At 37.6% G+C, this 12,420-nt stretch overlaps 1 protein-coding gene across 4 annotated transcripts in view; it reads right to left on the bottom strand.

The window, feature by feature from the left end:
- The window catches only part of LOC106868843 (S1 RNA-binding domain-containing protein 1), a 261,625-nt gene that overhangs the window by 161,311 nt on the left and 87,894 nt on the right, over positions 1–12,420 (bottom strand). For all 4 annotated transcript variants that reach the window (XM_052969814.1, XM_014914279.2, XM_014914277.2 and 1 more), the window contains exons 8-15: positions 10,929–11,086; positions 9,285–9,381; positions 7,615–7,722; positions 6,674–6,765; positions 4,972–5,054; positions 4,540–4,646; positions 1,477–1,653; positions 880–1,047 (exon numbers count right to left, since the gene is read on the bottom strand). In XM_052969814.1, the coding sequence (XP_052825774.1) occupies positions 880–1,047; positions 1,477–1,653; positions 4,540–4,646; positions 4,972–5,054; positions 6,674–6,765; positions 7,615–7,722; positions 9,285–9,381; positions 10,929–11,086 (990 nt within the window). The remainder of the gene's footprint in view (positions 1–879; positions 1,048–1,476; positions 1,654–4,539; positions 4,647–4,971; positions 5,055–6,673; positions 6,766–7,614; positions 7,723–9,284; positions 9,382–10,928; positions 11,087–12,420) is intronic.

The following is a 12,420-nucleotide window of genomic DNA, read 5'->3' as shown; positions in this document are numbered from 1 at the left end:
ATATATATATATATATATATATATATATATATATACACATTTAGGGTGTCTATATGCTCAAATACAGGTATGTATATGCATATATGTACTATTGCTACTCCTATCCCCCTCTGCTTTCAGATGCTTTTTCTGAAGGTTTGGCAAGACTAAGAGAAAATGTAATTCATTGAGTAACAATTACCTGTTTCACAGGACATGTGAAAAGACTCACTTCCTGTTGGCAGACATTCACAAATATATTCCTCTTCTTTATAGACATAAACAATAATACTCCAATTACTTGTTTCACTCTGCTGAAGTTCATATCATTAGGGCCACCACAAACAATAACAACACAATGACAGGCTGGGCTGGTGAGATTGCTGAAATGCTACAACAGAGGCACGTAGCTGCTTGATGGAAGGGAGCTTTTACTAGACTCTTCATGGGCAAGGAACAAAAGTACAAACTCTTGTGGGTAAGTAGTAGTGATGACATGTGTGATATAGGTATGGTCTTGCCAGATAAGTGGGCAGATAAAGTGATCAAGATAGTCAGGGCGTGTGATAGGATTGATAAGTTAAGACTAGTATTAGATAATGCAGCATTAATATTTATCTTGGCATATGCACCACAAGCTGGATTAGCACATGATCAGAAGGCACAAGACCTTTCTCTCACTACAATTTTTTATCCACACTCTCTCTATCAATTTCTCTTTGGGAATATCCCTCATTACTCCCTGTTTGATTGTATCCTTTCTCCTCTCACTCACTCTCTCCCTCTCTCTCTCTACTTTTCTCTCTGTCTTGTCTATTTCTCTCTCTTTCAGTTCATTGGTAATTATGATGACAATACATACAATGACAAAGGATATATATCAAAGAGAAATCAACTTACTTGCAAGCAGTACCATAAGACTCTGGATGGATCCAGGTGCGGTCCAGTGGATTTGATCCATCATTCACTTCCAGCTTGACTTTCTTGGAACTTTGCTTTGACTCTGTTTTCAGTTTTCGTTTTCCTCTCATTGAAGGTCCTGCTTCTTCTACTTCAAACACTTCTTCACTGTAAGACATTGAAATATTGTTATTGTTATTTAACCCCAGATCAGCTTTGAAGAAGCAGACATTTTCAGACATACGAGGGGTTACCCAAAAGAAACCGGAATATACTGCCTTTATCTTATTTAATACTGAAAGTAATGAAGAATTTAGCGAAGTAATTTTGTCATTAAGCTGGTGTTTAGAACATATACTGACATGAAATTTTAACAGAAGGTTTTTAATTTAGATCATCTTAAAAAGGGTTATGGGTACAACTCAATCAAGCATTATTGCTCATTGAGAGATAGTTTCATAGATTCAACAGCTGGAATACTCATTGATGAAAGTGACACAAAATACATCATCAAAATGTATAGAAAGACAACAGGTGTGTGTGTGTGCGTGTATGTGCGCACATGCATGCATGCATGTGTGCATATTTAATACAGACCTCAAATTTGATCTATTTGAAGTAGGGTTAATTCGGACAAATCCTGCACACTGATTGTATGTTTTCTCTCCGATGCCCTTCACCAGTCTTAACTGCTCACGGTTACAAAAGTTTCCTTGTTTTTCTCGCCATTCAATGATATGTTTAGCCTGTGATGAGTTCAGACCTGACACCATCCTGGAAATAAAAAGGTATATCTATTGAATTAATACTATACTTATGCATATTACACAATACTAGAGGTTATACATATATGACACAATAATCACTAACAGAATACAAAATGTATAATATATAAATTTAAGTTACACATCATATATATATTTATATAATCATCATCATCATTGTTTAATGTCCACTTTCCATGCTAGCATGGGTTGGACGATTTGACTGAGGACTGGCGAACCAGATGGCTGCACCAGGCTCCAATCTGATCTGGCAGAGTTTCTACAGCTGGATGCCCTTCCTAACGCCAACCACTCCGAGAGTGTAGTGGGTGCTTTTACGTGCCACACACACACAAATTTGTATTATATTTATCATAAGTTATATAACACATTATATATACTTTGATATAAACATATACATGGCATTAGGAAGGGCATTGGTGTTAGGAAGGGCATCCAGCCATAGAAACCATGCCAAACCAAATTGGAACCTGGTGCAGCTCCCCAGCTTACTAGTTTCAGTCAAACTGTCTAACCCATGCCAGCATGGAAAGCAGACAGTAAATGATGCTGATGCCACTGCTGAGGATGATAAAAGTAAAGCTTAAATCTACAACTATATCTATATTATACAAGAGATGTTAGTTCTCTGTAACAAAATGCAACAGGTGTTTCTTTGATGATGCACTGTGATTAGACATCCACATGCACTTGGAACATTCAATGTCAAGTTGCTTTTGGTGGCCTTGATTTTACTTAGCTGGACAGGTCTTCTCAAGCACAGCAAATCTTCAGTTATTACACTCCTCTATTGTGTCCCCTTTGCAGGTCAAAGAAGTCTGTTCTGTGTGTGTATGTGTGCATGTAAATATATTTATGTATATGTATATGTATATATACACATACATATGTGTGTGTGTGTGTGTGTGTGTGTGTGATATCAACATGAGGAGTTACAGACATGCATGCAAACACACATTATAAACACAGGGTGAGAACCCTCTCCAATCATGAATGACCATGGATTGCACATAGAAAGTTACCCTCCGAGGCACAGATCTGGGCAAGGTTTTTTTTACGGAAGACCAGCAGTCGCTCATACATACCGGCCTCCCCTCTCCATGACACTGATGCTATCCAAGGGAAAGACAAAGGCCGATACAGCTTGGCACCAGTGACATCGCAACTCATTTCTACAACTGAGTGAACTGGAGCAATGTGAAATAAAGTGTCTTGCTCAAGAACACAACACAACACAGAGACCGGTCCGGGAATTGAACTCACTATCCCATGACTGCGAGCCCAACACTCTAACCACTGAGCGATGCACCTTCATAATCATAAACACAGATACATTCAAATACACACACACACACACACATATATATATATATATATATATACGTATAAACAAACATATACATATATAGACACGCATATACATACATACATAAACATAATGATGGGTTTCTTTCAATTTCTCTCATCCAAATACACTAACATATCTTTGGTCAGGCCAGGACTAAAGTAGAAGACACTTGCTCAAGGTATCATGCAGTGAGACTGTACTTGAGATCACATGGCTAGGAAGCAGACTTCTTAACCATTCAACCATGCTGGGTACTTAATGCAATCATTCAAAAAGTGTTTATTCACTCAACTGTGACATATCCTTTTCATTCAGACTACAACAAAAGATTCTCCTTTTCTGTTACCTGAACAAATGCAGAGATTTAGATAACTTGAGCAATAACAAACAGAATTACTGTTTAGCTTTAGATGAATATATATTTTCTACTTTTACTTAATTTTTGAGAGCGGTCAGGTTCATTTTTAGTATTCTCGTTTGTGAGGGCAGTCGAGTTTATTTCAGATATTCTCATTTTAAAAAAACATCTCTGGTTAATCATTGAGAGGAAGTTGCTGTTGCCTTTGCGGAGGTTTGCGCTCTCTGAATGCTCTTGTTATTATTTAATGTCTTTTTTCCATGCTGACATGGATTGGATGGTTTGAAAGAATCTGACAAGCCAGAGGACTGTGTTGACCTTCAATGTCAGCTTTGGCATGGTTTCTATGACTTGATCCCCTTCCAATGCCAATGAATCCTTAAATGAATACAAACATCACATGGACACACTCACCGGTTTGATTTCCACTCATTTATTATTTATATTTTTTTCTTCTAAAATCAAACCGGTGAGTGTAAAAAACAATCTGAGCATATCATAACTTTCCAGTATATACCAAAGTACCCTCTGATTAACTTCAACATAAAACTACCACTTTATATTTGACAAAAAGAACACAAGACCATCAATCATATGACCAATCAAAATCAAAAGAACCAACACTTAAATATTTTAGTAATCATTTTATCATTTTAAACTCACTGATGAGTACAGCTGACTGTAAAGTTGACTGCACAAAACCTTTAGGCACGGAGAAATAATCCCATCTACTTAGATGCAATTGTACATTTGTAAGAATGGTGAGAAAGGATCTTCAGACATTGGACTTCACAGAAGGGATGACAAGGAACTGAGACTTCTGATGGTTTGCTGTGCTTGAGAAGACACGTCAAGCTAAGTAAAATTATGGGTGTCCTCGTATACAGGCATGTCTCCTATATCCCATTTCAGCCAAGTGATCCTAATCTTGTGGGCACGTAGGTGCTGGTGCCACATAAAAGCATCCAGTACTCTGTAAAGTGGTTAGCATTAGGAAGGGCATCCAGCTGTAGAAACCATGCCAAAACAGACATGGAGCCTGAGTAGCTCTTCAGCTGGTCAGCTCCTGTCAAACCATCCAACCCATGCTAGCATGGAAAACAAATATTAAGTGATGATAATGATGATGATGTAAAATAGAGATGAGAAGGTTTACCTGAGTAACTTACCTTAATAGATGTTCACTAGCTGTATTCAAGTCAACTCCAACAAAACTGACACACTCCTGTACAATACCATCTAAAGCATCTTTCAACTTGCTGTCCGCAACATCATGCTATAAGAAGAAATATAAAGCAATGTTTTATGGGGTGTCTATTTACTTCTGTCATGTCTGTGTATATCCAAGATATAAGGCACTTGATAAAAATCACAGATGAGACTGACCAACACATGTCATCATCCAGTATGCAGACATCAAGAGACTGTTAATTGTTTAGTCAATCAATCAAACAGCTGAATTTGCCAGTCTTTTCATCACCATTTGTAACCTAATCAATGATATGCCCTCTCTACTCCAGGGCTGCTTTGGGTATAGAATACTTAATAAATATAGAACTGGAAAAAAAGTCAAGTTCTATTCTGCACAAATCAATACTCACCTGATACATTCCAACTCCTATGTGTTTAGGTTCAATCTTGACTAGTTCTGCAATAGGATCCTGAAGACGGCGAGCTATAGAGACTAAAGCAGAAAGAAGAATCAGTCAGTTAATCAATAATGCTATATAAATTTCACCTGGGTGGGATAAGTGAAATATCAACTTGTAAACATTTTTGTGATCAGAAGTATTTGTTACATCTGTAATTAATAAGCCCTAATGAACTTAGGATGAGGGAAAGAGAAATAGAAGTTATGGAATTACAGACTTAAAGACTTTCATTATAAAAGCTTCTCTCGTAATTTTATTCATGTCTAGGATGCATTATGCAAATAAAAATTGATTCCAGTATTGAATGGTATTTTATTTTATCAATAGCTGAATGATAACAGACACCTGCAGGATTTGAACTCAGAACGTAAGGAAGTGTATTTAAATACTGTAAGGCGTTTCATCTGACACAAATAATTCTGACAATCCACTGCCTCGAATAAATTTTCCTGGGTCGCAAAGGTCCACATAACTGGAACTTAGATAAATAAATAATAATCCTAGAGAGGGCAATGAACTAACAAATGCTCCCTATGAACTATCACAGGGAGCATTTGTTGTGGAAGGAATTGATTGGTAGACTAATAAATATTACATTTGACAAGCTAGTTGTTATTTTAATTGGTAATAGACTTGATAGCAATATAATTGGTATAGTAGTTGGAATGACAGTTAGAAGGCTAGTTAGCAATATAATTGCTATACTAGTTAACATGAAAATTCATTAACCAGTTGGCATTAAAATTGGTAGGCACTATTAGTCAACAAAGCAATAGTACTATTGGTGCTCACAGTAACTAACTATAGCACCTGTGGTTCACACATACAACTAGATGGACATGCCTACTGAGAGTTAAGTATCAGAGAGATAGATAGTTCTAAAGCTGCATACATACAAAGTTATGCAGTAGTCAACACATAAGTGCAAACATGAATTTGTCTCTTGCTTATTGTCAGTCAAAATATACCAACAAAGTATGTCCTTGTTGAAGTGATATCAATACTACGGAAATGATACTACTGAATTGATGAACTACCTGAGTCATTAGAACATCGGACATGAGTCATCAATGTCCTATGCTCCAGAGGGAGCAAAGGCCTTAAGTAAGTAAGTATATACTAACATCCAATACAGAAGGATATAGTGGACAATGTAATCTCATGGTTTGAACATCTTTGATGATGATCATCATCATGATCATCATCATCGTTTAACGTCCACTTTCCATGCTAGCATGGGTTGGACGATTTGACTGAGTGCTGGTGGACCAGGAGGCGCCACCAGGCTCCAATCTGATTTGGCAGAGTTTCTACAGCTGGATGCCCTTCGAGAGTGTAGTGGGTGTTTTATGTGCCACCAGCACGAGGGCCAGTCCATCGGCACTGGCAACGATCTCGCTCGAATGTCTTTTCAACACGAATGTCTTTTCAATCATAGGTTTGCTTAATCAGAGCAGACTTAGGATTAAACAACAACACAACTCATCTGATTGAATTTCATTGTCAGAGATAACCCTGATCACACAGCAAAGAAAAGTGTTCCAGATTCTAAAGGCCAAATGCAATAAGCTTCTATTCAGAGTGTAGGGAAGTCTTGCTATAACAGTTTAATGGTTTATAACAGAATAAAATTCTCTCTAATTCTACTTACCAGCGCCACGAATGTTCTGGTCCATATCAGGAAGCTCCTTCTGAGCTACAGGAGATACACTATAAATTGAAGCACCACTTTCATCAACAATACTGAAATGAAAAATAGAGAAACCTATTAATTATAGCTTTATTTATAAAAACATTCTTATGATATCAATATCACTGATATTATTTTATCAACCTTGTAAACAACTGTAATCTTCAGAAGGTCGTATCTGCTCAATAAACCAACAAAATCTTGCTTGAACTGTGATTTCTGACTTTGGCACATAGTCAAAATTTGTAGAAAAAGGGTATTGTGAATTGAATTGACTCTAGTACATCACTGGTTCTTAGTTCATCGACTATGGATGGATGAAAGGTAGCTGAATTCTTCAACAGATAATGCTTATTGAATCAACAGACATATGCTGTAAGTTACTGAGACTCTGACCAATAAGAAAAGTGAGCATAGGTGCAACATGAAACCTATGGTATGAGTTTAATATTCTGGTTATCATATTCACAATGCATACACATGGATATGACAGTTGAGAAAAAAGGGTGAGTATGGGGAAGAAAATGACATCCTATCATTTTGTATATCAGAAACTATATTGACAAAGGTATTAATCTTATTCAAGACAAGACAGAAGGGTGTGAATTGAGAAAGATTTGGTTGTTAATTCTAAAATATTGAGTAATCACATAGAAGCTTCCTCAAAAGAACCATTACCAATCAGTTGAATGACTTTTCAGAGACAGTTTAAGATATGTGTGTGGGAGAACAGCAGCATTACCCTACACGTATGAGCAATATACCAATGTGGGCCCCACTTAAGCTTTACAAAGGTTTCATAATAAATAATGAAATAAATAAATTAACAAGTAAATGCATGAATAATAAAATAAAGGAATAAATAAATAAATAAATAAATAAATAAAAGATTTGTCTTGTACCAATATTGAACCTTCTGCGATCCAAATGATTTTTGACTGATGTATTTGGATAATATTGATTCTGTCTCCCGGCATGCAGTACCATTGCCAATGGCAACCACCTCACACCTGAAATATGGATATTAAAAAATGAGAGTCAAATAAACAGAACTTGAATTTGAGAGGCAGGAGTTGGGATTAAAGTGGCATGTGTGTGTGAGAGAGGGAGAAAGGGCTACATTCAACAAATCCTGTTTTCTAAGTGAAAGTCCTGCATTGTTGTTATTCATATTATAATATATATTCAAAAGGATTAATAAAACATGTTGATTAGTTATGAATTATGATCATGCAAATTCTTGAAAGAATCAAATCAATTTTATATATTGCCAGTGCAGAATAGCAAGCAAGTTTGCTAGTATAATAAATATATATTCTTCCATCCTTACTTTTCTTTCCCTACCAACTGATAGAGAGATATGAGAGTCAATGTTATTCCTATCAGAACCACTGCTTAGAATTTTAAGATAAAGAACTAGAGACATTAGTCGTATAATATCTAGTTCCACCCCTCTAAATTTTGTGTTCTGCACCTCACACACACATATACATTGTTAACATCATCCAAAACAAGACCTTTCAATATACTGACAATGATTCCTTCACCAATATACAAAAATCACCAACTCACTGATGTATTCTTTTATCTCTGCCAGTTTTACTGATAATAGAACAACAGCCTCTGAACTATCTAGTTGCTTACTTCTCAATCTAGAACGAACTGAGTCTTTCCTCTTTTCCTGATCCCTACTGTGTCTCATTTTGTGGTTCATGCACTCAACATTTTTCCTCAGTCTCATCTTTCCACAACTGACACCCACTGGAATTATTTCTATCCTCACCCCCACCCCCAACAAATATTCAAACTGTACATCAACCACATCGAAATCACCAATCTGGAATGACCTACAAAGAAGTTAAGTGCACTCTGCCTTGAACTGATTAATAATAAAATATAAAAAGTGGTTGGCGTTAGGAAGGGCATCCAGCTGTAGAAACTCTGCCAAATTAGATTGGAGCCTGGTGTTGCCATCCGGTTTCACCAGTCCTCAGTCAAATCGTCCAACCCATGCTAGCATGGAAAGCGGACGTTAAACGATGATGATGATGATGAAAGGAGAGAAGGGTAAAGGGCTTGCTTCAAAAGGTGGTATCACATTGTTTTCATCAGTCCAAGTGTGGCCAATGCTGGTGTCATGTAAGTGGCACATGTAAAACAGCCTTTGAACATTTGGCCTCATGTGGGCAGTGGTAAGTCACCAAGACCTTTGGCATTATGCTGTGCTTGGAGTCTTGGAATAGTTTGTGTTAGGAAGGACACCCAGCCGTAGAAATCATGCCAAATCAGATTAGAACCTGGTGTAACACTCCAGCTTACTAGTTACAGTCAAACTGTCTAACCCATGCCAGCATGGAAAGAGGATGATGATGATGATGACATCATTAAAATTTCACAACTATGAAATAATACATGATTAATACAAAACAATGTGAATAAATAAACATTACATCTGATAGAATAATCTGAATTGTAAAGGGTTAAACATGTTCCACTATTTGGACTACTCAATTAGAGCAGAGATAGGACCTAAACAACAACAATATAAATGGACCAAAGCTAGTGATGTTACCTGTTACTGTTGATGATATCAACTAATTTTTCGCTTTCTTTGACCACATTGCTTTTATGATTGTGAAGGTATAGTGTGTCTGTATACAATACCTGGCCTACAACAAGAAATAAACAAACAACTGAGTCAAGAATGCTGACAGATTATAGCAATTACACAACACATAGGCATAGCTGTGTGGTAAGAAGTTTGCTTCCCAACCGCATGGTCTTGGGTTCAGTCCCACTGCGTGTACCTCGGGCAAGTGTCTTCTACTATATATAGCACCAAGCTGGCCAAAGCTTTGTGAGTGGATTTGGTAGAAGAAAACTGAAAGAAGTCAGTTGTCTATATATGTGTAAGTGCGTGTGTGGGAGAGAGAGAAAGAGAGAAAGAGAGAAAAGGAGAGAGAGAGAGAGTATGTGTTTGTGTGTGTCTGTTTGTTGCTGTCTCCTTGCATCGACATTGCATGATATAATGTTAATGAGCATCACAGTCATGCAAGCAGTGTCTTTCTTTACCAACATTCCATGAAAATATGTCTGGTCATGGAGTAATATCACCTTACATGAAAACAGGTGAGAGTTGGTGATAGGAAGTGCATCAGCATTAGAACAGTCTGCCTTGAAGAATTCTATGCGACCTATGCAAGTAAAAGCAGATGTTAAAATGATGAAGAAGATGAAGAACACTAGTTTTACCTTACACATCCATGTACTGGCTTGGTTTGGAGTGTGAAGAAAAGGAGGTGCAGAAGAGTCATAAGCCATAAAGCTAAAGAGTCACAAGTCGTCATCATTGACATCAGTGGCAGCACCATCGTTACCCTTGCTTGCATGGGTCAGATGGAATTCTCTGAGGCAGATTTTCAATGGTTGGATGCCTTTCCTGTTACCAACTCTCACATATTTCCAAGCAACCATAATATTTCCCCATGGCCAGACATGCTTTTCATGGAACATTAGGCATGAAAGACACCACTTGTATGATTGAGCTACATTTTCAAAATTTTGTGTTACTTTTTTGAAACAGATCTAGCAACCCAAATACTAAGTAATAACACCTTGCTTGTCCAAATCATTTTTCAGAAGTTTGCCTTAAACGTCCATGCTTGTCTTTAGACCTCTAGTTAGCTTTTGTTTCATACGCTCTGAGTAATATAAAGTATAAAGGTTTCCTTTCATATGTCCCAAGTTACTCTATTGGATGAAAAAAATTAGGAATGTGTATCATATATGATGCATAGACACCAGAGAAATATACCCTGTGTACCACATGTAGTACACAGTACAAGCAAAGGGTCAAGAGATGCATGGCCTTATGATAGCGCATGGCCTAGTGGATTAGGGTGTTGCACTAACAATTATCAGATCATGGTTTTGATTCCCAGACCTATATGTGGTGCTCTTGAGCAAAACACTTCATTTCATGTTGCCCCAGTCCACTCAGCTGCAAACGTGTAACCTTGTGATCAACTGGTGTACAAGGGTGAGATGGTGACTCAGGAAAATCACTCATGTGGTCATGCAAGCCACAAAGGTATTCAGCATTCAAAAGAATGAATAGTACAACCTGTACTGTGAATCCTGATTACTTAGGATTAGTTGTTTAACCGCACTGAAGGATGATGTCAATGATGAGTTAAAAGAAATGATAGAAGCTCACCTGTTTCTGATATAACAGCGACCTTACAGCCATGCAAAAAGCCAGGATCTATTGCCAGCACAATTTTCCCTCTCAGTGGTGACATTAGCAAACGACTCTTTAGGTTACTACAGAACACTTCAATAGAAGCCTTCTCTGCTGTTTTTGTCAGCTCGGATCTGAAAAATAATATGATTATCATTTTAATGTTCATTTTTCCATGCTTGCATGAGTCAGATTGAATATGTTAAGACAGATTTTCTATGGCCAGATACCCTTCCTGTTGCCAGCTCTCACACGTTTCCATGCAAGGTAATATTTCCTCATGGTCAGGAATGTTGACACACTAAAGGCACAAAGCCTAAAAGTTTGGGGGAGGGAACTAGTTGATTACATCGACCCCAGCATTTCACTGGTACTCAATTTATTGACTCTGAAAGGATGAAAAGCAGAGTCGACCCCAGTGGAATTTGAACACAAAAATGTAGCGACTGGTGAAATACTGCTAAGACTTTCATCCAGTGTGCTAACGCTTCTTTTCTACTCTAGGCACAAGTCCTGAAATTTTGGGGAAGGGGTCTAATCGATTAGATCAACCCCAGTATGCAACTGGTACTTGATTTATCGACTCCAAAGGGATGAAAGGCAAAATTGACCTCGGCAGCATTTGAACTCAGAATGTAAAGACAGATGAAATACCAATAAACATTTCGCTCGGCGTGCTAACGTTTCTGCTAGCTTGCCGTCTAATTATAATAATAATAATTATAATAATGGCTTCTGATTAGGCACAGGGTCAGCAGCTTTTCAGGGAAGGGGATTGGTTGAGACTATGGATCCTAGTTCTTTGACTAGTACTTCATTTTACTGAACCTGAAAGGATGAAAACAAGGTAAACCTTGATAAGATTTGAACTCATGACCTTGGCAGAATAATAACAGTAATAATGGTTTCAAATTTTGGCACAAGGCCAGCAATATTAGGGGAGGGAGTAAGTCAATTACATCAACCTCAATGTTCAACTGTTATTTTATTGACTCTGAAAGGATGAAAGGCAAAGTCGACCTCAGTGGAATTTGAACTCAGAACATAAAGACAGACAAAATGCTTAGCAGCATTTTGCCCAGCGTGGTAACAATTCTACCAGCTTACTGCTTTCATCATCATCATCATCGTTTAACATCCACCTTTTATGCTAGCATGGGTGGGATGATTTCACAAGAGCCGGGCCAAGCAGAAGCCTGCACCAGACTTCTGTGACTGTTTTAGCAGAATTTTTACAACTGGATGCCCTTCCTAAAACCAACCACTCAGCAGAGTGGACTTAGTGCTTTTTACGTGGCACAAGCACAGGCAAGGTCAGTTTTGGCAAGGTTTTTACAGCTGGATGCCCATCCAAACATCAACCACTTTACAGTGTGGACAGGGTGCTTTTAAGTGGCACCTTCACTGTGAGGGCCACCAAGTACTTGCAAGACAAAAAAAAAAAGAAAAAAGAAAAGAAAAATAATAA

The sequence above is a fragment of the Octopus bimaculoides genome, chromosome 7, assembly GCF_001194135.2.
Source record: "Octopus bimaculoides isolate UCB-OBI-ISO-001 chromosome 7, ASM119413v2, whole genome shotgun sequence".
NCBI lineage: Eukaryota > Metazoa > Mollusca > Cephalopoda > Octopoda > Octopodidae > Octopus > Octopus bimaculoides.
This window is presented reverse-complemented; position numbering and strand designations above follow the sequence as displayed.